The sequence below is a fragment of the Colius striatus genome, chromosome 3, assembly GCF_028858725.1.
Source record: "Colius striatus isolate bColStr4 chromosome 3, bColStr4.1.hap1, whole genome shotgun sequence".
In the NCBI taxonomy this organism is placed as follows: Eukaryota; Metazoa; Chordata; class Aves; order Coliiformes; family Coliidae; genus Colius; species Colius striatus.
Genome location: NC_084761.1, coordinates 36,425,001 through 36,449,821, shown reverse-complemented (window position 1 = coordinate 36,449,821; position 24,821 = coordinate 36,425,001). Strand labels below are relative to the sequence as shown.

Here is a 24,821-nt window from a genome sequence, read left to right as displayed (position 1 = left end):
TAGCACACAGGGCTTATTCTTACCATTCCTGTTACTTGTGTTATGGAGACATTGACATACAGCATATATTCAGCTTGTTTTCTGTTCTCCTGTTTGCTAGTGGTTGTGTTCTTAACTGTGAGTAGGTATTCTGGTTGGATTTGACTGTATCTTTAATTCTGCGTCTGAGAGATTTTATTAGGGTTCCTATAGAAGGAGTTGGTTACATGAAATACAGGCTAGACACCTCTTACATTCTACTTGGGATGCTACTTTAGCTGCAGGTCTTAAAAGGAAAAAACCCAACTTTTTGAAATGTCTCAGGGAGGGGAGCTAAAAATCCGGTTGAAATATTTTTTATTTTAAAGAACAAATAAGGTTACAATGCAGCTGTCCTTCGGGCACTAAAGCATCCCTGCCCCACCCTTGGCTGCAGTTGCTGTACCTTGAGAGTGGTGCCTGGTGAGGCTCTAGAAAATGCCTCTTGGAGAAAGAAAAATCCCAAACCAGGCCCGTTTAATTAATGAGGCTTCATCTGTTTGATGAATTTAAGTTCCATGTATATTTGTCTAAACTACTGAAAAGAAAACATTGTGACAAGTTCCCGAAGCAAAACCTGCTACAGAGATAGCATCGGCAGCGATAGGATCAGTGTTCGCCCTTGCTCTGTACTGTTTTCGGGAGGAAAGAGTAGCCCCCGCGGGCTAAGCCCTTTTTTGCCAGGTGAGCCAGGATCAGGACGGGGCGGGAAAGCCTTCCGATGGCTCGACAAGAAAGTTAGTGAAACACAGCCGGACTTTGATGCCGGGGTGGGGAACGACTGTCCCCGGCCGCGCCGGGGTCGGGGCAGGGGCCAGGGGGGTGCTCGCCCGCCGCCGGGCAGGGTGGCCCCGCCGCCACCGTCCTGCAAGTTGGTTTCCCAGGCTGCGGTCCGATTTGTTCAGTTCATTTTTACTTTAAAACGAAAACAACACAAATTTGGACGACTGCTTCTTTCTGTATCCGTCCTCAACGAAATGGAAATAAGTCCTTTTGGGTATGAGCTTACATTTTTATCAGCCTTTTGAAAGGACGCGAAAACTTGCTCGAAATGCCCCGAGCCGCCTTGGAAATCTCCTGGGCGGGTTGTGCATATGACGCTAACGTTTTTAAAGCTTAGAAATGCGTTTCGCAATAAAAGTCCTGCAAATATTTCTAATTCGTCTTGAGCAGACTGAAACTGAAATGGCTACAGCACGAAGTGCAAGAGCTCAGCTTTAGGAGAGAGGGCGTAAGGAGTACGGAGCCCGTGGTCAGCGGGCGGGTGATCATGTCGGGTCGGGTAGTTTCCTTACGAGTTGGTATCTGCTTCATCTGGCTATGCTGTGGTGCGATTTTATGCTGTACTTAAAAATCCGGGGAAAACAAATGTTTGTTTTAAAAAAAAATCGAGCGGTTGCTCTAAAGGGCATTAATTATTCAGGGTTAGGTCTATGCTTCCTTTGTGTCAAAGTCAAATGGATCATACCTTCGCTCTGGGAAGCGAAAGCAAGTAGTGACGAATTTTTTAAAACAAAATACAAGCGCTTGAGATGTAGCAGATGGGAAAGAAAAAAAGAAAGAAAAAAAGAAAACTAAAATGAAAAAAATAAAGGTGACGAGTGAAGGGGATGAAATGGCATGCTAGAATTCTGTCTAAATTCTGGCGAGCTGCTGTGTGATGCTCTGTATATTCCCAAGATTTAGAAAGGAAATTTAAAGTCATAGGAATAGATGTTGTCACGTGCTGAACTACAGAATATATAAGATTTGGGTTTTTTTTTCTTGGATGCACTATTTTAATAGAAACTAGAGTGAAGTTAAGCAAATGTAAATTAATCTACTAAGACAAAGCTTCGGCTAGGTGTTGCATTCAGCCTGTCTTTACATCTCGTGGTTCCGTTTCTGTTAAAAAATTTTACTTCTGAGTTTTAGAAAGAATCTGCTTGCCTGAATTTAAGAGCCATTCACAAAAAGTCAGCGTAAAGTTAAAGTCATATTTTTATTACTATTTGCAACAAGTCAGTTGTGGGGCACATCATCTGACCTTGGCACCGAAATACATTTAACATCAGTAAAACTTTTTTAAAGAGAGATTTGTACATATAGTTAAATAATTTTTTTTTTCACTTGGTGACAACATTCAGGCATACAAGAGAGAATAAGAAAAGGACTATACATGGATTGGAAAAATGTACCTTTTGGGTTTCGTTTTGAAGTTGCAAAAGTCCGATTGCTTCTTTTTGTGACTTTTTAAAAATTCACATTGGAGGGCAGGAGGAGAGGCTCTTCCCTTCTTCCATGCAAGGCGGTGAGAGTTTATGCCGGGGAACCGTCTGCAAGTTTTTAAAGGCCGAGCTGCAGGTGGGGGGGGGGGGGGGTGCGGGGGGGGTGGCGGGGACGCGTTGCTTTCGCCGCCTCTTTCCCTCGTCGTTTGCGTTAAATAAAAAGTTTTTAGGCGCTGTTGTTGTTTACGGAGGGCGAGTTTTGTGTGCGGGGAGGGGTGTGTGTGGGGTGTTAACCCTATAGCTTGTCGAGGCTTTTGGGATTGGTGAGGATTTCTCTGGCTAGCCTCCAGGTCTGTTTGGCAGCGCTTTCCAGGGCCGAGTGGGGTTTGCCCTGAAAAAGGTCGAGGTTGGGGAGGAAGTAGTGGGGGCAGCGCCGGCACTGCAAGCAGGAGATGAGCTGCAGGAGGATTCCGTTGAGCCGGTCGCCCAGGCACGCCTCGTCCCAGTCGGTCTCTCGCGGGTGCTTCTCACACTCGTACAGCAGCAGCGTCTTCATGTGGTAGTTGTTGAGGGGCTGTCCGGGCAGCTCCAGGTGCCGGTCGCGCAGCGTCTTCAGCACGGAGAGACACTTGTTCCTGCAGCCGCCCATCAGCAGCCGGTTCTCGGCTTCGCCGAACTGCAGCACCCAGGCATCGCTCTCGGCCGAGCTCTGCTTGCCCGTCAGCGAGTAGCACTCCTTGGAGAGCAGGTTGAAACCCTCCGCCTTCACCTCCGCCACTCGGTTGGGGCCGGGCCAGGGGATGTGGGGCATGGGCCACTGTGCCGCGCTGCGGGGCCAGATCCCGGTGCACTTGAAGGCAGGAGTGATCTGCACCACGTACCGCTCCCGGATGCGGAGCTTCACCTCGCTGGTGTCCGCGATCATCTTCACCACGTCCCGATAGCTGCACTTGTCCACGGCCTGGGCCACCAGTGTCTGGAAGCGGGAGCGGATCTTGCGGGCGGACAGGTAGCCCGAGGCGGTGATGAACTCCACCCAGAGGGACATGCTGCGCTTGCGGCCGTCGCTCAGCTTCAGCACGGCGCAGCCCGGCAGGGAGCCGTCATCCACGAAGTTGAAGACACCCATCTGGTTGAGGTAGAGGACCACCTCAAACTCGGTGGGCGAGATCACTTCCAGCCCTTCGTAGCGGGCGTCGATCTCGCTCAAGGAGCTGATGAAGCGCGGCTCCTGCACCTCCACCTCCTTCAGCACATCGGACACGACCTTGCACACCTCCCGGATGGTCTTGGCGATGGCTGCCTTGCGGGCCTGGCAGCGCTCCGTATAGTATTTGTTGAGCTGGTAGACCAGCTTGGCCTGCGCGGCGATCATGTTGGGGCACAGGTCCGGGCTGTATACCGGGCTCTCGCAGTACGTTGAGGGATCCAATGCTTTAGCGGTGGCTGCAGCTTTGCGGAGGGGCACCAGCCAAATCGCAGACCCCCACCCCCGCCGGGAAGAAAGCGGTAGCGGTGCGCCAGTGAGAGCAATTAAAAAAATCGGAGAGGACGACGAAGCACAAAGGAGCGAAGACCAGCGCTGCCCCGGCGAGGAGGAGGATTGCGAGCCGCAGACGACCCGGGACGGTGCGGGCTGGACGGCGGCGGCGGTGCCGGAGCGACAGGCAGCGCCCGCGGGCTCCTGGAGCACAAAGTTTTGGGTGGCAGTGGGGGCAGGGAAGTCAGCGTTGCCTCTGCGCTCAGGCGCCCACCCCCCCGCGCAGCGACGAAAACGCTGTTTCAATAGTTCATGAAAAAATAAACAAACCCCGAAGCACTGAAAACCCCAAACAAACTTCCGCAGGACTTGCAGAAGGTCCCCGCAGAAAAGCCGGTCGGCGGCGAAGTTTAAAACCGCACGCGATAGGAGAGGAGGAGAAGAATGCGAGCAATGCCAAGAGCGGAAGAGTGAACTCTCTGTCTGTCTGTCTGCCTCGCTCTCTGTCTCTCTCAGTCCGTGGCACCGCCAGAGATGTGCATGAGTGTGTCTGCCGCTCTCAGCCTGTCAGGGGGTGTTGTTGATTTCCCTTTTCCTGCTGGAGGCGTTGGCTGAACCCGGCTCTGTGGCTTTCGCTATCTTTACTCGCAGACGTGTGCACTTGGTCTGTGGTCTCTCATTCCTGTCCTGCAGCTCTATATAGATTGTTTTGAAATATATAGGTTTGTTGTTGGTTATTTTGGGGTTTTTTTTTTTGTCTTTGCACAGACTGTGTTTTATCCTGAGCGGGAGGAGGGCGTAGCTGCTGTGCTCGGGATAGCTTCTCCTCCCCCTCCCCACCCCTGAATTGCGCGCCGAGGCTCTCACTTTCTGTGCCTCTCCTTCTTCGCCGGGTGCCGGTGTCTCTCTCCGGCGCTGCTGGCGGGCCCTGTAGTTTATGAATGGGGCCGGGACCCAGGCGGGGGGCGGGGCCCCGCCTCCTACAATCGCCGCCGAGCTGTCAGCGGCGCGGCCAATCGCGGCGGGCGCGGGGGCGCGCATACGCGCCCGCGCGCTCGCTTCCTCCCTCCCGCCTCGTCCCCGCCGGCGGCGGGGCAGGGGTGCGCCGTCCGTTCCTTGTGGGTCTGGACAGGCGGTAACGCCGGGCGGGAGCAGGAGGGAGCCGGGGGTGTGTGAGCGTCCTCGACCTGGCACGGGGGTTGGAAAAAGCTGCAACTTTGCCATGGCGGCCAGGTGATGGGCGAGGAGAGCTCTCTGCTCCCTCCGCTTGCTGCGAGGAGATCCAGCGGCAACCGCCGGTGTGTGCGAGGAGAAAGGGGGAGAGGCGTGTACCGGTGCTTCACTGCAGGCATAAATCTTCTTTTCGCTAATGCCGGGCTGCAGCAGTGAAAGTGAGACCGTCACCGGAGCAGAATTGCACACCTTGTTTTATTACCCCCCGTCAGTGCCGTAGTCATGTTAACTTAGATGAATCTCGTGCCATAAAGTTCCGTTCATCCTCCTAAAGCGTGGGACTGAGTTATTCAAAAAGAGCTGGTATTTTATGCAAGTTTGTATTAATATGAGTAGTGAATGGTTTGGACGTAAAACTGTTGTTACGTTATGTCAGTTGGGAAGGAGCAACTCGCTCTCGCGGCCGTGACCTCCCGGCTGTACCTGCTGCAAAACACCCCCAACCATTTATTGTGCGGAAATTTAGCGATTTCCACAGCTTCTGTACTCGGGCTAAGGCTGCGTGTTTCTGCAGCGGCTTCGCCTTTCCCCGCGCCCTGTAGCCTCGGGTACCGGGTACGGGCGGGCGGCCGAATGCGCCAAGGCTGCGGAACAACCGAGCGGGGGGCGCGGCCGAGCCCAGCGCGGTCCTGGCGGCGCGGGGGCGGTTCTGGCCACCCGACTGGCCACCGGGAGAGCCTGGTCAGGGTCGCGGCCCTTCACTCGCGATGTGCTCCTCCGTTTAACCATCCTCCGTTTAACCAGCTGGCAGGGACTGGGCTCGGCTGCTGCTTCTTCCCTATTTTCACTGCAGCTGGCTGATTTTAATAAAGAAAATATCGCCGTCTGTTTTCCGTATGCATTTAAATTAGAAACATGTATTGTGGCGACCGTACCGCTGCGCGCTGGAAGAAGTAAGTACGGACGTGTCCGGCGCCGGTCGGGCTCCGTTCTCCCCGAAGAGGATCGGCTCGTTGTTTCCCCCCGGTGCTGCCGACGCAGTCTGCGCTTGGGGAGGAGTGGAGGGAGCTGGGGTCTGTCGAGCCTGCCCGACGGTCGGCGGGCCGCGGTGCCCGGTGCTCGACGGTGTCGGATGTCCCCACTTGGGCCCGGCCCCGTCACGAGAGAGACGAGGCCGGGGAAGGTTTCTAGGAGAGAAACTTCAAAGGAATGGGGAAAAGGGGGATAGGCTCCGACGAAGGCTCGCAGAGGCGCTAGCGCCCCTGGTCTCTAGGCATTCCGGGGATGCATGGGCTAGAGCGGGGCTCGCCGCCCCGGGGCGCGGGTAAGTGCCCGAGGATCTGCCCTCTCCACGGGGCCGCGGCCAGGTCCGCTCCAGGCGCTCAGAGGCCTCTCAGCTGCAGTGCAAATCGGGCGGGTCGGGCGCGAGCAGCAGCACAGAGTGGGCATCGCTGTGCTTTTTCCTGCGCGGAGCTCTGGGCTATTCGGGGCTCTTCAGGACTGGTCTGGCAGAGCGACAGTCCTTGCACCTCGTCTCCGGCCGCCCACCGGAAAGCAGAAGAGTTCGTTAGGGCTGGGAGTCCCTTTCACACCCCCCGCCGAAGCTCCCAGAGCGGACCGAGGTGTTCCCGGAGCCGGACTGGCACTTCTCCCCACTCCAGCGAGAGAATTCTGAACGTCGACCCTCCGAGCAAGGGCAGGTGGGGAAGGCTTCGCCGGGATTTCTCTTCCAGCGGAGAGCGGGCAGCCGCGGCGGTCTCCCGCGTCAGTCGGGCGGCCCGGGCAAAGGTGGGGGACGTGCTTTGGTGTTTTGAGGGTAAGAGCAGGAGGGTACGCTTCCTCTCCAACACCCCTGCGCCCCCCAGGTACGGTGACTAATGATGAAGCGTTACCAGCGTTCAGATTTAAAACAATTCATTACCAATTTTCCTGTCTGAGATTGAAGCGCTAGTGAATAATAAATCAGCTAAACAAAATCCGACTTTAATTTATTGCCCCAGCGCTAATTAGAAACATCATTTGAGCAATAAACTTAAACACTTCCAGCAAATAATGTACGTGAAACCGTTCTCTCCTGTGTCTGGGTGTTTGCGGCCGTGCTGCATTAAGACCAGCTTCATCTGTGGTGGAATTTACTCTCCCTGGGATGAATAATTGAAGGATCCGAGGAGGCTATAATTGAAGAGCCCTTGTCACCTCTGCTTTTATGTATGTTAGTGTCGAAGTCCATCAGCAGCTCCTCGATGGTGTATAAAACGAAGTGGCAGCCCCTCCAGCAGCAGGAGAAACTGTATTCCATTAAAAAGACCGTGTGCATGTGTGTGCCGAAGAGAGGGAAACTCTCAGGGCTAAAAGCCACTTGAAGTCTTCAGACCGATTGATCTGTATTCTCTCGTTATAATCCATCTCATCATACTTGAGTTAATGAGGCAGGGGCGGGGAGTGATCTGATGGTCCTTGACAAATTCATTAGGGAGGCTGCGGGACGTTTTATTTGACTGTTAAACATCGTGTTTGTTTGGTTTAAGCAGTGCCAACATCAGCATGCCGCTGCCTGGAGCAAGAGTATTTTGTTAGCAAGGGCTTCTGTAAAAAAAATCCTGGAAAGAGGGCTCGGTGTGCAGAGTGGTAGCTCTTGCTTTGGATCCTCCTGCCCCCTCTCTCCCTCCTTCCCCATACTAGGGGAGCTCACTTTGGGGTCAGCCCCCGGTGTCTCTACATGGGGCATCCAACGGGATTTTCTTCCCAAAGGCAAAATACAGGATGGCAAAACAGCAGCGAAGGATTGCTAGTAAATGTGCAAAGGCTTTTTAAAAAAGGTGCAAAGGCTTTTAAAAAACTTTTTTTTTTTTTATGAAAATGCTATGTATTTGTAGTAACCCTTAAAAAACAACAGAGAAAACTCAAAAACAGCTCAGAGTTTTAGCAACAGGCACACAAGTTTCTTAGTGTCTAAAGATGTAGCATAGTTATGTTTTCTTGCCTAACCAGCTTATCAAAGTAGCATACATTACATATTTCAGAGCTTTTTTTTTTTTTCTTCTCAGCATTGTATTTTAAAGTTTCTGTAACATGCTACTGATGCAGGGTATAATTTTTAAGGCAAACCAAAATTTTATCAAATTGATTTGTGGCTGTTAAAGGACTTCTACCAAATCTACCCTTTCTCTCTCCCTCTCCCCTTTCTGAGAGAGGAGAGAAAAGTGAATGCAGGAACAGGTGTTCCCAAAAGGGATATGAAGTATTTTTACAAATAGCATATGAAAGAAGTATGTGTATGCATATGCTTTGTTCATAGCAGCTTTGTAGATGGGACCCAGCTAGTGTTCTGGGTTTTTTGCTAGCAGATGGTTTCCTCTGTGTCCTTTCATTGAAGAGAAAGAGTTTTACAGAAAACGAAATAACTAATTTGCTTGTGGAACTTAAAGTTCTAATACTATTTCCTCCTTTTTCAAACATTCTCAACTTTAAGTGCTTTGTAGGACTCTGCTTCCATTTATAGAAGAACAGTATGGGAAAAGCACTAGTGCCCTTTGCCTGTCATTTTCATACATTCCTGTGCTGCTGATGGAGCTTGAACTGCTGCAGGGAATATATGGATTTGAAAAGAAATGATTCAGTAACGCCCATTACATTTCTCCACAACAAAACTGGATTAATAGTAAAGACTGATGTGGGTTTGACAGATAAAATTTGGGAGACGTTCAGTAGTATACAGTGTGTACCTTCACTTGAAAATCATGGCTTCGCTTTAATATCTGCCAATCTGTTTTAGGGTCTGTGTTTATGAAGTTAGTTAGTAGCGGGCACTGGGGGATAAAAGATGGTTTCATTTCTATACATGTCATTAGTGCATCTCATCAGAGTGTTATGTAAATCTTTTCCTTTTCTCCATGAAGACTGAACTATGAGTTGAGTAATTTATATATGATTTTTAGTCTCTCCTAGCTTTCCTTCCTGTAGTGGGAAAGGGGAAATTTCCATCTACTCCTTTTGATACCTATTTTTGCTTTCCCATTCATTCTCAAAATGTGGTTGTGTTCATATTCTTGTGTTTAACCATGTGCAACCTGTAGCCAAAGTCTTTCCCTGATGTTTTGAATCTTGTATTAAAGGTAGCATCTTCTCTTAGGATGACTAATTTTGACTACTTTTAGCTGTAAGATTGCTTTGGATACTAGATACTATTTGTAATTTTATCTCCAGTAAGTTGGTAGCCAAGGAAAATCAGACTGGTACACTCCAAAAGAACATTTCTAGTGCTTTTATAGTATTTTCTTCTTGTTAAAACTTCTTCCAGGCGTTTTGTTTGGGTGTAATTGGGATATGTGTATGCTATTTTATCCAGTAGAAGTAACCAAATTAATGTGTGTTATCTGGTCTTTATTTGCATTAATAATTGATTAATTAAACTGCTAACATTGATTTTTAAAAGTATGAGTATGTAATGCACTAGGATTTCATCAACTTAACCGCCAATTGAATGCAACAATGCTTGCTTGCTTGCTTGCTTAAAATATGAGATAGGCTACAGAGATAAGTCTTGTCTGACTCTTAAAAATACTGTGAGGGTAAAGCAGCACTTCTTTTAAAAACAGGAGAATTACTAAGATATTCTAAACAAAGTTTAATTCTAGAAATTAAAAAAATGTGTCAGTTTGTAGGTGTTTGGCTGTAACTTTTTAGCGGTAGCTGTGTGATGATTGTTATGTTAATTGTCTTAGATGTTCATGTATCTGTGCACATGTGTAAATAATCATGTCAACAAACAGCCCACATGAGTTTATAAGTTAGATGATTAATTTAAAGTTAAAAAACTTCTCATAGCTAGCCCAGATGAAGCATATTTAGAAGATAACCTAGCATTATCTACTATACCCTTAAAAAATGTCAGTTTTTAGCTCCATAAGTGAAAGCTGCTCATTAATAGGCTTGCATTTTAAAAAGTACTTGCTCAAATATGGCATATAGCACTGTTGAATCCTCTGCTCCTCCCCAGCCACTGTACAGGTTACTGCATTTTGGTGAGTTACTATGAGTGGAATTTATAAAGGTAAAGAGTGTTGTTGGAGGAGGGAACAGAGGAGGCTCAATCTTCTCAGTAACACTGATGACCAGCATGGAATAAGTTGAGTTATGCACTCTCTGTCTTGCTCTTGCTCTCTCTCTCTCCCCTCCTCTTCCCCCCTTTTGGTATTTTAAGATTACTTCAGTTTGACTTTAAATCTCGTAGAAAAGACATACAATTTCTATTATTTAATGAAAAAAACACCTCACAGCATTTTCCTGTTTGCTCAGTCTTCAAATGATTCCTTCATTTAAATATAATATACTTTAAACACACAGAACCTTTTCACATACTTTTCTCTGTATTGTAGTTCATAGTATTAAATTTTTATCTTTAGAAAGTACTATGTTGACATAAAAGTAGTATATTACTAGTTATAAAATCATTGCAGGGGTTTTGTTGCTACTTCTAATGAGAGAATCAAATCATAGCTATTCCTATTTTATATCTTGCTGTGCATATCTTATTTCAAAATAATTTCTTCGTGATAATATGCTGCTCTCTCTTTAGTTTTCTTATGAATTAGGTAAAACTTGTGTGCAAAGTAATTCAAGGTACCATCTCCCATAACTGGGAAGGGGAAACTGTATTTGCTTAAAGATTGTATAGAAGCCATCTGCATAGTTTAACTGAAATAATATTTGGTGATCTAAGGGATGGAAATTATTCCTTTTCTTTAACCATCTGAAATAAAACTAGGATCTAAAACAGCTGTCTTGGCCTATGGAAATTAAGGTTCTTCCAGTCTGTTTCTTTTCTTCATTTTCTACTTCTATCTTCCTTTATTATCTTTGGATCCCAAGGAGTCTTTCTTATTTTCTAACTGGTTTTGTCTGCAATGAGGGGCTGAGTTGGTGGGTTTAAATAGACTTTGGATAGAGTGAAAAATCTTTGATCTATGGCTATGACTGCTTCCAAATGATTTGCTTGCTGGGACTGGACACTGTCCATGCCCTTTCACTTCACTATCAGATAGGTGCACAAAAAGGACTTGACATGCTACCAGATGCATAGTTAATCATTGCATTAGGCCTTTAAAGAGGACCATCCAGACTCAATTAGGTCTACCACTTTTAACTAGTGTTTGCTCTGTAGTTTGTTTGTAGTGCAATATTAATTCTTACTGCTATTCTGTTTATTTAAAAGCAGTTTAACACCATTCAGTGTGTTTATTTTCAAGGAATGTTCTCTGCATTTCTTCTGTTTTGTGTATATTTAGAACAACCAAGTGTTGTTACACTGTAGCAAATGTTGTCACAGTATAACATATTACCTGAGGCTTTAATGAAAAAAAATCTAATCTTTTTGTAATTCATCTAGGTTCCTTTCTCAATACTGATTCCTTAAAATGTATTTGAAAAAAATGCAATGACTGGCATGTATTGAGGCGGTGTTGAGAAGAAAAGCTTACAAGGGTATCTAGAGGTTGGGAACCGAGTCTTTAACTTTGTAACCTAAACAGTAGCAGTTTTCCTATCCCTTTTTTACTTAAGAGCTCATTCTTGTATCCGGTACTGTATGCTTTTTTGCAAGAATGATATTAAAAAGCTTCAGCTGTAGTATAAAAAGTATTAGGCAAATTATTACTCTCAATCTTGCCTGGGATTTCCAAGAGTAGTTTGTATGTTTGTAATAATAGTTATTAACCATATGCACTGAATAAAATGCATTGAAAATTCCTAGCATTATCAGAGTTTCAAAAAAATAATAACAATTGTAGTTTGTAGAGGTAGCAGTCTTCTACATGAACAAGCTTGAGTATTCAAAGTGTATAAATTATTTTGATCAAACATGCTGTCTATATTTCCCAGTAATGCTCATATAGAGATGAAAATCCTATAGAAGCAGGAGCATAAAAGAATGTAAAACAACCATTGCTTGAAAATTGATAGAAAGAAGCATTCATCACCAAATTTTAAGATATTTTAATTTGGTTTTAATCTACTATTTATTTATTTATTTATTTAGGAGGAAAGGAGGAGCAAGGCAAGGCATTCAACTATTAAGTTTTTTTAAAAAATTTGTATATAGTTAAGAAAACCATTGTATTCAACTTCAGAATCCAGTTCAGCCTTCACTTTATATCTGAGATTTTTTGCTTTTGTTCTTTGCTTCATGGTTGTCAATATTCTTTGAAGGAGAGCAGATGCATTAAAATATAGTATTTATCATTTGTTCATAGTCATAGGGATATTCAGATGTTGCTGATGGACTTCTAGGATACAGGATATATGAGTGAATACTACTCAGAAATACCAGCTAGGTCTCTCCAGGGATTTTAAAATTATGCCTACCTGCTGCTTCGATGTGTGCATGTATAATTCATTAATGATTAGTATTTGTGCACACAAATGTGTGATGGAGTACCAGCCTAGTATGAGAGCCTTTAAGAAGTGTAGGCACATTGCTTTTCACTGTTTGTCGTGCCTTGGAAGTTCATTCTAACTGGTATCTGAGTGTGCCCCCGTGTCTGCGAAGGGGAATTGTTTATGTGTACTTCATGGATTTCCAGAGTGAGAACTTGAAAGAAAGTGGGACTTGAAATGCATGGTCATTTGTGAATTTATATTTTATCTCCCTTCACTTGAAAATTTATGAGGAGAGTGACTTAGGGTGCTTGCGTTGTGTGTTCCAGGGCTTGCCCCCACTGATAACACCCTTGTTGGCGTGAAAGTGCAATGCAAATTATGACAGTTACAACCTTCTGTTTTGTTTAACCTGTCAGTGGATTTCCTGGCTCAGTGCTGAGGGCAATGGCGTGTTCAGCTAGTTCCATATTCACCTAAACTTAAAAGGTCAGGTTTCTACAGGCAAGCCTAGTCAAAGCCTAATTGATGAGGAGGGCAGGGGGACAGAATTTACTGTTCTGTTGGCTCGTTTCATATCGTTAGGTTGTCCTGAAAGCATCAGGCAGTCACAGCCCCTTTCATGTAAGTGCTGACCCTAGACAGGAGCTGACAATCAAAGGAGGCAGCCACAGGAACCAGTGCGAGTAGACTATTGATTTTTCAGTTAGGTCTAAGTAGTTTGTAGTATGGGTAATGGGTGACAGAGGCAGGTATGTCATTATCAATGAGCTCCAGAACAGTAGCGACAGCCCCCTCTCATATTTCCTTCAGCACTGACAGTATGCATCCAGTGGTGGTCAATAAATCGCCCAACCTTTTACTGACGAGTGACTAGGAGGTGGGGGTGGGAGTCAAAGAGCTAAACTTCTCTACTTGAACTTGACGTGGATGCCCAGCAAGGATCTCGACATCTACGTTCCTTGCTTGTCAGGCAGGGAGCTGAGGAGAATGTAGAGAACAAAACAATAGTAGATGTGTGGCCAGGGAAGCCTGACTTTATTTTAGGCCCTTTAGAAAGTTAAAGTTTTTCTCCAGATTGAGTAGAATAACCTAAAACGCCAGCTTTCTGTATAAACATGATCTGGTTCAGTAGTTAATTTACGTTACCATGGCAGGGTTTTGTTTTTACTTTAGTATTGCTCTGTATTTAATCAAGGTTATACTGCCATAGCAGTACAACAGTCACAGTCTGCCATTCAAAATCCGCTTTTAATTCCTAGTTTCCTCTTCTTAAATTTCATATATGGAAACTGTTTGAAGATATTCAAGCTTTCTTATAAATCCAAAGTGCTAGCAATGCAGTTTCTGTTCTGACTACCAATGCTGTTTTGGGTCAGTAGTGTAGTACCAATACTTTAGGAAGCTGAATAAGTTTATATTACTTGGATTTTACTAGCTGTGGTTTCTGAATTTAATACAGGTAGATTTAAATTTTAGCTTTAAACTTAATTAAATTCTGAAAGATATGGGAAAATGTAAAAATTGTAATAAGTGGTTTATAAGTTAAATAATAAGTTTTGTTGTTTTTTTTTTTTTTAAATATACTTGGATGGAAAATCAGTTAAATGTACTTAAGTGTCCTAATCTGAATCTCCTGAAGTTTTTGAATGTTGTTACTTTATTTGAGGGATGTAAGTTATCTGTATTTTTTCAGAAATTGGAATTCAGTCAGGTTTTACGTTATGCACAGATGTTAACAAGATAGCATATGCTTATAATTAAAAAAAAAAATCTTTAGACAAATTGAAATAAAGCAGAAGAGTAAATGTTTTGAAAAACTTCATTAAAATAACTCATTGCTATGGTATCTTGTTCAACAATGTTTGTAATGTTACACAGAGCAGGAATCTGAGACCGTGTATGTCGAATAGCTGCAAAGTATCATATGTGACTGAAACTTTTTCATCAGCCTGCTGCAGTTAAAGCCATTTTCTTCATGGCTTGCTTTTTAACTGCAAGAGCAATACTAACACAGACTCAAGAAGTGAGACTGAAATTCATCACTGGGTTATGAAATCCTGTAATAAATATTTGCATAAGCTAAAAACCTGAGTACCTGTATATTTGAAGCAGTTATAAAATTAGTTGGTCCTGAAAATCTTTTTAGATATTTTTTCTTCCTTGTCTATTGAACCATGGAAGAGGGGCTAGCTAGCTGTCTTCCAGAGGAAGAAAATGTCAATTAGTTCGATCAAAGGTGTGCCAGGTTGTTTGAGGCCTTCAGTATTTAATGGGAGTGTTTCCTCTCTCTTTAGCTACTTGTTTACTACATCTTGCAGGACCGTTTTTTTCCTTTTTTTTTTTTCCTTGATAAACTAAGTAAAAAATATAGCCATGCAGTCTGAATCTTATCTTTTCTTATAAACAGGTACAGCATCTTTTACTGTATTTTTAGTGTTGATGGTATGTTGTGTTATTGCAGAAATGTAAAAAGGCACTGCAGAAAGGCGACAAATTAAATTTTCATGAAAGAAAACCCTAATCAGCAGTGACAGGGTAAGAGAAAGATGATTGCCACTTGGTCATTGTGGAGAGGCACTTAGACTTGGTGTCAGTGCTTCTGTTAATGATGACTAATGTCTTTCTCTGAGAAAACGCATGCTCAAACATAATGCTACAGTCCAGAGAAAGGACAGAAAGATAGGCACTATTAAAGAAAAAGACTGTGAATCCTAAAACAAAAGCTTACGTCTTCAGATGAAAAGGCTACAGTGTTTTTTGTTTTGTTTTGTTTTTTTTTCAGTGCCAGAAATCACAGCTGTAAAACTGGTCTTGTTTTACTCTTTAAGCAAAATAATAATAAAACTGCTTATATACAGATATACATGTGCATATCATGTGCTACCCAGTATCTGCTGTTTTAATTAAAAAAGAAGATAGAGATGACGCTGACATGTGAGCACGCTAGTCAGAAGTAAACAGTCACATTTTATTCCTGTTTATTTCTGTTAACGAAGCTTGATTTAAAAAAAACCAAAAGCTGCTGCAATATATTCTTTTCTAAGCACAATGCTATGTTCTGAATAAACCTTTCATAGTCAAATGTAAGATGACTCAAAAGACCTTTTCAAATCTTGAAGCTTTGCCTGTTAGGTGTATTGGCAAAAAAGAGGTGGCATGTGTCATTTCTTCAGCTTTTCCCAAAGTGAGACCTTTCAGAAGGACATTTGCAATGCTTGTCATATTTTTTCATATTCATCTTATTGGTCTGACAAGTCTAGAGGACCATGAGAAAACAGATGTCATTGCATTCAGACAACACTAATTACTCTGGGATTTTTGCAGCCTCAGTGGCTGCATGTAACTATCGATTATGACTGTTTATGTGGCCTATCATGGGTACACCTTGCACATTCTGATGGTACCACTAGTCTTTGTGTTTCTTATTATCACACAATAAGATGTAAAAATCAACAACAAGCACCACAACAAGGAAATACCTGAAAGTGTGACTTTTATATGTTTAAAATTAATTTTCTCAAAGATTGCATTCACATTCATTATGGGACTTAAGTGTTTTAGCATTTGTCTACTAACTGTAGGGAAGTGCTTTAGCTGTCAATTTTCACAATAGTTCTTTATGTTGCAGCCTTTACTTTTCTGCAATTGTTATTAGCGCTATATGAAAAATGCTGGTTGACCCAGCAGTCGTCAGGTGTCTAACCTTCATACGAAACTGATAGATTTTATAAAGCATCACAGTTTGCGTTAGAAACCAACCATCTGATTCTCTTTCAAACTGCATTGTGGATATTTTCTTTGTTAAATTTTCTTTGTGTCAAAGAAAAATCTATTCTTCCTGTATAACAATAACTGCTGCATGATTTTTAACACAAAGTTCAAACGGTGGTCACGTCATGGACTTACTTTGTTATCTTGAATTTGGCTGCACGTTTCATAAGTGGAACAGCCAATGTTAATCACAGCTTGGAAAATAAAAGCTCCAATAATGTAACTTCACATGCTGATGAAGCAGAAATAGAAGCAGCTTTATCAAAGATGTATGATGAGATAAAACTGCAGTCTCTGCTGTACAGTTATAGTAATTATGACTAATGAACCGTCCAGTCTGGATGAAATGGCATGCCCACAGGGACTGTGGCCAATCAGTTGTGACTTATGCAAGCTGAACAAAACATTGATGATGTTCCAGATTCCGTATGAGAGAAGGAAGTGTGGTCTTTGTTTGAAATGTCAGCTTTGTCAAGTTATTTTCAAGCAGTTTAGGAATAAACAGAATTAGTAAATAAATTCTTAAGAGCTACGATGTGTTGAATTTTAAAATGAGCGTTAAAAATTATAGCTTGCCATGGTCAAAAATACCCAAATAAAACCCCCTGCGTTGCTGGCACATTCCTGATGCAATATACTTGAAAGTTGTTCTGGTCATCTTGTTAATCTAAATCCTTGAAAGCACATGCTATGTTTTAGTATGCTGAATACAATAGAAGCAAAAGATCCCAAACTTGTGAATGTATGCATTTATCTGTTTAGGCTTACTGTGGTAATTTATTTTTTAACAAATTTGTTTGAGACTTGATGCTTCTGTTTTAATTTTGAAGCATTCTGCACTTTAAAGTGGTCTATAATTTGTAAATAAAAGAAGACAAGTAATTCATACTGTGTTAGTACCCAAAAGACAATTCCTTATACTAAGAAGGTTAATACAGGCAATCTCAAATGGAGTTCCAGTATATTTCAACAATGCATAGTCTAGCAGAATAGTAATCTTAAATTAACTTCTTTTTATGAAGACAATGTATCTGCAAAAGAAAGAACTATAAAAAGCCTCACGAAATTCTGCTAAGATGTAGGTTATATGGGGACTTCCGAAGTTAACTGTAGGATAATAACACAGCCCAAAAAAAGCCTTTCCTAAAGATAAGTTTGTGCTAGCTTGTTTAGGCACAGTCTCTAAGCAGTTGCAGGTTAGCTGATGTACTTATGTGCAAATATTTGCAGGACTGGGGAATAAAATGATCAACATGTTACATATTGTAGCGATACATTGTGATTAATTTATGATTTTGCCCAAAGCCTTCCAGAAGGCTACAAAGAAAAATTATTAAAAAAATTAATTGTAAACAAACTATGGGAAGAGGAAGAGAAAAAAACCCAACCTTAAAACATATAGAACAAAGTTACAGTGTCATCTGACAAAAAAACATTGTAGACTGTTGTGCTGTATGTTAATTAGGAAGATTCAAGATATGTTAATTCATAAAGCACATCTGAAATTAATACATTGTTGTCAAAGAAACTGGCAACTGAAAGCTAGCCTACCTGAAACCTCAGTGTCATTGCTGGTCTTTTGTATTGCATAATGAAAAAGCAGATAGTGATTTGACATGTCTACAATTTTTCATAAAACTTTTTTAAGCAATACGTTTTTTTGCTTTTTTTCTCCGTGCCCTTCTCCAGTATTTGTCATCTTCTGTTCTGAGCAAACCTCAAAGGGCTGTTAGACGTGGATTCATGTAGATTTTTGATAGAGAACTTAGTTTAATCTGGAATCTTTAGACATGTGTTTGAATTACTTAACTAAGTCTATTTGAAAAAAAACTCAAATCACAAAAACCCAAATTAAATGAACTCATTCACACTAGAAATCTAAATTAGCTTACCACTTCTACGATCTCTGTTTTGGAGTTGTCTACAGATACTGCAAGGAACCTAATAAGAATCAAAATCCTTTTCTTTTGTCTCTTGCAACAAAGAATATTTCATTAATTATTGCAAATGTGAAAACATTGTATACTATTCTGAATATAATGTTATCATAAAGAATGTAGATAAGTAAAGTCCTCTGAAAAATGAGTACATTTTGGCTACGATAAATAATTAAAGGCAAGATCTTTTGGAGACTGTGATATTCTTGAGTCTCTTCCTCAACATCATTTCTGAATCAATAGTGTGCAGTGTATTATGTATGTTATCTAATTTTACTCTACAGAAGGTTGCATTACAATCACTTTTATTTAATGATTGTGTCAGGGTTGTGCCAATGAAGTCATGACTGCATTTGCTAGATGATTTATAAATGTACAAAACTCATTGCTGTTCTTCCAAACAGTTTTTGTTTTAAAAGAATGGATTTAAATTGTTATTTATGGAGATTATGTCAATTGTGTGTTATAAGAATTTTTAGAATAAGTATTTACCTCTATTAAGACAAAATAATCACTTCTAGTTTGTGGATTTTTTAGGAGGCCTCATTGTATGGTTCTACCTTTGTCTTATGAAATCATTGGTAAACCTGGAACAGCTTTCTTCTTATTTGGGACATCCATTGTTTTCACTTTGTTACCCTCTACAGATCTGTACACATTATTGGTATTCAACAAGTGGTGCTTGTAAGTAAAATAACACATATGGTTGTAGATATTCAATGTGTGTATACATTATGTAAATTAAAATTGAGTGTTGGATGACAAGGATTTAATTTTATCTTCATGTTGCTATGCATATTTGTGTACGTACATAAGATAACTTGTACATTGTTAGTTATATTTGGTAGCTCTCTTTTTATGCAAAAGTGATTTAATCTACTTCTACTCCAGTGTGCAGTTTCTCAACTCTTTGAAGAGGAAAGACTTTCTTAGGGAAAGTGCATCGTGTTTAGTATTTGATACTGGAGAGCTGGTGTTCTGCTCTCTGTAATTTGCATCGTAAACTAGCAAATTTCAAAGATGGGTTTATTGAGGACTGATTCTCTTCTGTAAATTCAGAATTGTGTAGATTTCTTACCTTTTGAGACTTATTAGCTATTTTATGTATAACCATAGATTCATTACAATTGGAAAAGGCCTTTAAGGCCTATAAGATCATAGAGTTCAACCTCTTTTTCCGTGTCTTCTTACCTACCACAAATGATATTGATTATATAATCTCTTGTCTTCTGCTCCTTAATCTCCCAGTGAAATACAGTTTTTGTTGTTTAGGTATCTTATGCTGATGAAATGGTGTAATGACCTGCACTCTGAGGGAAAAGATTTTCATGGAAATCTGTTTTGAAAGTCTTTTTCTAAAGAAACCTCTTGGCTAACTTCCGTTCTCTGCTAGCACGTGGGCATGAGAGTTTTTCACTGATGAGAAAGTTATTTCCTCCTGTTCTTCAGAATATTCTTCATGACATTTCATTTGCTCATTTTAATTAAATCAAGGAAAACGATGAGTTACCTGCTTAGTGTCCCCCCCTTCCTACATCTGCTAAATAGCAGGAAGAATGGGAACCTTCAGTTTCCCCCTTTTGTGCTAAGGTTGGTTTGTGTTACATGTAAGCTTGCCCCACTCTGTCATATTGGAATGTAAATCAGAAATGTGATTTCTTTGAGCTGCATATTCTTTGCCTCAGTCTCTTGCTGGATGAAAAGTGTCTATCAGCTTTTGACTCAGGTATCTTTTGCTAATGATTTCGAGTGCTTTCACTATGTTAGAGATTCTGGAATTATAAGTGGAATGATAACTATTGCTGATTTTCTCATAGGCTTTCATGATAGAATATGCACGTTGACTAGTCCTTATGGCTGTAGGAATAAATTAATCTCCTGATCAGAGAGACAAATTGAAGTAGAAAATTACTCTTCAGTCCAGAAAATTTACTTAACATTTAGTGCAAGTGATAGCAACTGTTGTATCTTCTTTAACTTTTTCTGTTTTGTAATGACTGATACAAAACAAAAGTTGGTCAGACCAGCATGTGCTGACTTATTTTATCCATCCCAAATATATCCCTAATTAGTCTTATGCTTGAGGTAGGTAAAGGAAAATCTGATGAAAATGTGATTGTGTTGGGTTTGTCTGTTTTTCTTCGTAAACAAAGTATCTTCAGTTGCCCGTTTAGGGAAGACTTGTCTTATTTGCAAAGTTCTGACAATGCAGGGATTGAAGATTTGCCTCCCATTACTCTTGTCTGGATCCTAATCTTACCTGTGCTGATCTAAATCCGTAACACTTCATTTAACTGAGTTGTATTATATTGTTATAAAACCAAGAAGAGCCTAGGAGAGTCAGAAATAAACCATTTTCCTATTATGTCAGTTTTGACTTTTTTTTTTCTGTTACCCTTGGAATAACATGACAAGTCAGAACTTCAAAAAATGTATATTAACTAGTAGTATAAAAAAAAAGAGAGTAATATATTTTTTTAAAATTTTGACCTTTTGGCTTTGAGTCACTCAGCACTTTCAGAGGGTATGACAGTAATAGAAAGCAATGGTCAATAACTTGCTAAATTTAGCTAAGCAGTCAAAAATCAAGGTCTTTTTTGAATCAAAATGCTTGTTTCGTTTGAGAACAGAAACATGTCATTATTTTAAAAAACTACTTGGAAACTTTTCCTCCACACAGTATTGTTTGACTGATAAAAATAACATCTCATGAGCAATTTCTACTTGAATTGATATCCAACCATTTGATTGACATAGAATTCCAACAGTGAATTAAGATATACATATGTATCAATGAAAATTATATTTCAGAAATTTTTTACTATCTCCATGTTTTTGCACTTATAGGTTGTGTCAGAGATATTTGCTTTTCAAGGGTATTAACCAGAATATTTGTAGACACTGTTCTCCTGCTTGTTGGAGTCTGGATTCTAGATATTTTTGGTGTCTGTCTCCTGCTTCTCTTTCACTGTTTTTAGGTATTATTGAACTTAAAAAGTATTTTTTTTCCCTTTGATATGAAACAAATCTTAAGATCCTATGCTCTCACGTTGCTTATTGGTAAGTGATGCTTTACCTTTTTTCTAACTCTAAAGTAATAAAGTAAATATCACTCCCAATGTAAAATATTAATCTTTCAGAAGTTTGTCCTGTGTTGGAGAACATAAATAATTAGAGATAGGCAAGAGGTGAATGATGTGTAGATATAAATACTCTGTAGATTTAAACATGCTGCATGGCAACTCTAGGTCTCTTTTGAGGTAGTCATGAAATCTTAAATTGTGTGCCTCATATTTAAGGCCAGTGAGCCTATATGATTTTATTAATGTGCTATAAATCTTATATTCATGAGCAATGTTTACTACTGTGCAGTATATTTAAAAGAAAATTTATACCTCACTGCAGAAGGAGGGTAGGCTAGTGAAAAAATACAAGGGTGGATCTCAAACATTTATCCAAATCTGACAAGTATTTGAAAAGAATTTACTCCTGTAAATTTCTGCTGAGAGCAAATGATAATGTATTCCAGCCTTGATTTTAATAAAATACGTAAATATTCATGTATGTGTTCACAGGTGAAACAAAAATGGGTCTCTTGCCATTGCCTATACTCAAGGAGCTTTTATATGTTCATATATGACACAGTCTCGGTCATGGAATGAGCTTTTAATTCAATTTTAAAGTGAATCATTCTTCATCTTAAAGTAGTACCTAGAAGACCTTACTGGAGAATGTGGCCACTTTTCTGAGAAACAGTCATTTTCTTGGTGAGGCCCATCTTGGAAGCCTTTGGCAATATGCATCTTTTCCTGCATATCTCCTTTCTTCTGGACCCAACATTGTTCCCTAAGCAAAATGGATAGGTTCTTACACCAACTCAAAGTGTAAGTTAGGATGGGTCACAGAAACTCAAGACAAGTCATTTCCCACTTAGAAGACTGATTTGATCTTCTTTTCGTAAATGACTTGTGTTTTCCTCCTTCATAGCACATAGGAAAACTCTCTCTAGGGCATCACAGGAATTTACCACAACTGTGATTCACTCCAGTAGTGAAGCTACCTGCTTGAGAGTTACTTGCCTGATGCTGTCAAAAGTGCAATGATTATTTCACAGAGGAAACATTTTTTATTTATACAAATGCATTGTAGATTGCACAGAAAAATACGGTTAATGTACCATGTGTAACCTTCCGTGCTGCTTAAGCTTGCACTTCCACCTTTTCGTGGTTAAAATATTAGTCAGGGATAGAAAACAGGTATTGTGGATGCCTTAAGAACTGTTTAAAGTTTTGTTGTGCTCTTTATACTCTTATGTTCCTTATAATTAAATATCAGGTTTTCATGCCATTTAAAAAGAAGACATATGTGCTTTATTATTCAGTTTTCAGTTCCTTAGATAGCAAGAAAAGCATCCCTCATGGCAGAGTGGTATACAAAAATGATCTTGGAATGTGTGAAAGTTCTACACCCTTGCATACTTATCACTGAACTTACTCTTGTAGATACATGATTACATACGTGGCTTCTTGGTATATAGTGTTGGAGATCATCTCTCTAATTGTTATTGTGAATATTTTACTAATATAAATAGTTTCAATAACTGGAGATTTTTATTTTTTTTTTCCCCATTGGTGGTCTGTAGCACATTTTTTTCTGTCCTTTCTACAGCTTTCAGAAACTTCACAAAGAAAAAGTATTTCTTTTGCCATGTCCTAGCAGTATGGAAAGTTGCTGTAACTGGTGAGAAAGAAATAAATGGGACATTATACAGTACCAATATACTGTTTGGGGTCCACTGTTTTGTATGATTTTGGATGTGAGGGTAGTTAAATTCAGCTGACAAGGACACACTCTCCAAAGTAACTTAGGGTAACTTTGGTCTGAGCTGCCATGATACCAGCTCTGAAGTATGCATGCTGAGCCAGTTCAGCAGGCTGATCTATTTAAAAAATAATCTCCCCACCTTAACAGGGGTAGTGTTCAGCTGGCTGAGCTTGCTGGAGTAGTTTTTGGAGGGTTTGTGCTAGCGCAATATATGTTTAGTGTAGCAGTTGTTTGACCAGGAAGTGTGGTACCGCAGCAGCCTGGGTTTATGTATGCTTAAATAGCTGCGTAAATGGTGCTTTTCTCAAGGATTACTCTTTTGTGCATCCTCTGGATTGCAGGAAGAGGTATATTTCTTCACCTGGAAAGGTAGTGTCTTTTTTCCCCCAGGAATTTTGTAGATGTGAGAATCTGGTTATGAAAAATAATTTAAAATATTATCTTGTGTTATAAATGACGATGAAGATCATTTGTGTTTGGGTAAACAGTTGTTTTGCCGCACTCCTGTTAGCCCTTCTGAGTAGCCCAAGTTATTAAAAGATTGTTGTTCTTTTTCTGACCTCTATGACACAAGCTTTCAACCCCCGCAGTTTTTTGGACACATGTTCTGTCACCCTTTACATACTGTGGAGAACACGGAGGAGAATTGAGGAGTGTGTTAATGTGCCCTAGAACCCAGTTTACAGATTTATTATCCTTCTGGGAGAGCAATGTCTTGATGTATCCTATTATCTTGAAATCATCCTTAACTCAATCCAGGCTAGGATAAAATAGAAATTTCTTACATTTCTTTACAACATTCAGAACTGAAAATACAGTTAGGTACATGTGTAAAATATAGAGGTAAAAAATAAAATAGAAGGTCCCACTTGCACAGAAATTAAATCTGAAAGATTCTCTCTCATGAATACAATCTCTTGATTGACTGCAACTTGAGGCGTAGGGTATGCAGAAGGGAGAATCATTGCTATGTATATGTATGTCAGAAAATCTTCTATAGCGAGTCAGCTGGATCTGTAGAAGGAAATCTTCAGGTTGAAGAAATGCCTTCCAGTGACCTGGAGTAAACAAAGGGAATCTTTGGCATGCATTAAAGTGATGAGATACACATTTGAACCCCCTGGATTCTTGAATAAGTTTCATAGCTGGATTCAGTGGCCATCAACATGAATTCGTTCAAGCTGGATTGGTAGTGTAATGTTTACAACAGGGGCTAGGTTTGTATTTTTTGGGAACATCTGTGGAATGAAACTATGACTGAAGAGCATGGGAACTACTAAAATAACAATTCCATTTTCTTGCATATCAGGTGGTTTCTTTGGTTAAAAACACACAAGTTGAAAGCAAAGATGATCTCCTATGAGGTATTCTAGTTTATTCTAGGTAAGAGGTGAGTACTTGATTGTCTCACAGGCAGTGTAACATAGTGTCCTATTCTGCAGGTTTTCAGTATGAAGCCTGATGAGTAAGTGTGATACACAGATTAATTGTATGCATTTCAATGGCAAGATAATTTGCTGTCACAGACCAGAGGGCAGCTGTACTGTACCTACTGCTATCCATGGCCTGCATTTAGTTTTAGGAAATGTTAGCACTCCATGGATGAGAGTCGTGAGCATTTTTCTTGAGTATCCTCATTGTCTTCATATGCAGTTAGTAAAGCATGAGCTACAGGGTATGTGAGGAGGTTAGATGTCAGTTTGCATTGTACCTCCTCTGTCCAGCATTCTGTATGTTTGCTTTGTGGACACTTAAAATAGGCATTCATTATTGCCACTCAGAGGAGTTGGTACCTGTATTTCACTGCTTCTAAGTTTCCTGTAGAAGCAGCTGGGGAGTCAATGTTATTTTTGGAGAGACAATTAATTTGCTGTTTAGCTTTTGGTAGTTATTTCCATCATGAAGCAAAGAGAAATTATGCAGGAATCAAGATGTGCCTTTCCTATAATCTCTCTCTGTAGGAACTGAAGAAGTTTTTCTACCCATTGCCCTTTCCAGAAAGTCAGGTTTTTTTATCCATCTGTGTCTTCTGCA

The 24,821-nt window shown here is 40.9% G+C and overlaps 2 protein-coding genes across 5 annotated transcripts in view; one reads left to right on the top strand and one right to left on the bottom strand.

Moving 5' to 3' along the window:
• Nucleotides 1–24,821, top strand: part of LRBA (LPS responsive beige-like anchor protein) — a 406,817-nt gene that overhangs the window by 230,998 nt on the left and 150,998 nt on the right. The window lies entirely within an intron of this gene.
• On the bottom strand, nucleotides 2,521–3,600 carry MAB21L2 (mab-21 like 2). Its single transcript, XM_061993827.1, has one exon. The coding sequence runs from the start codon at nucleotides 3,598–3,600 to the stop codon at nucleotides 2,521–2,523; it is 1,080 nt and encodes a 359-aa protein (XP_061849811.1).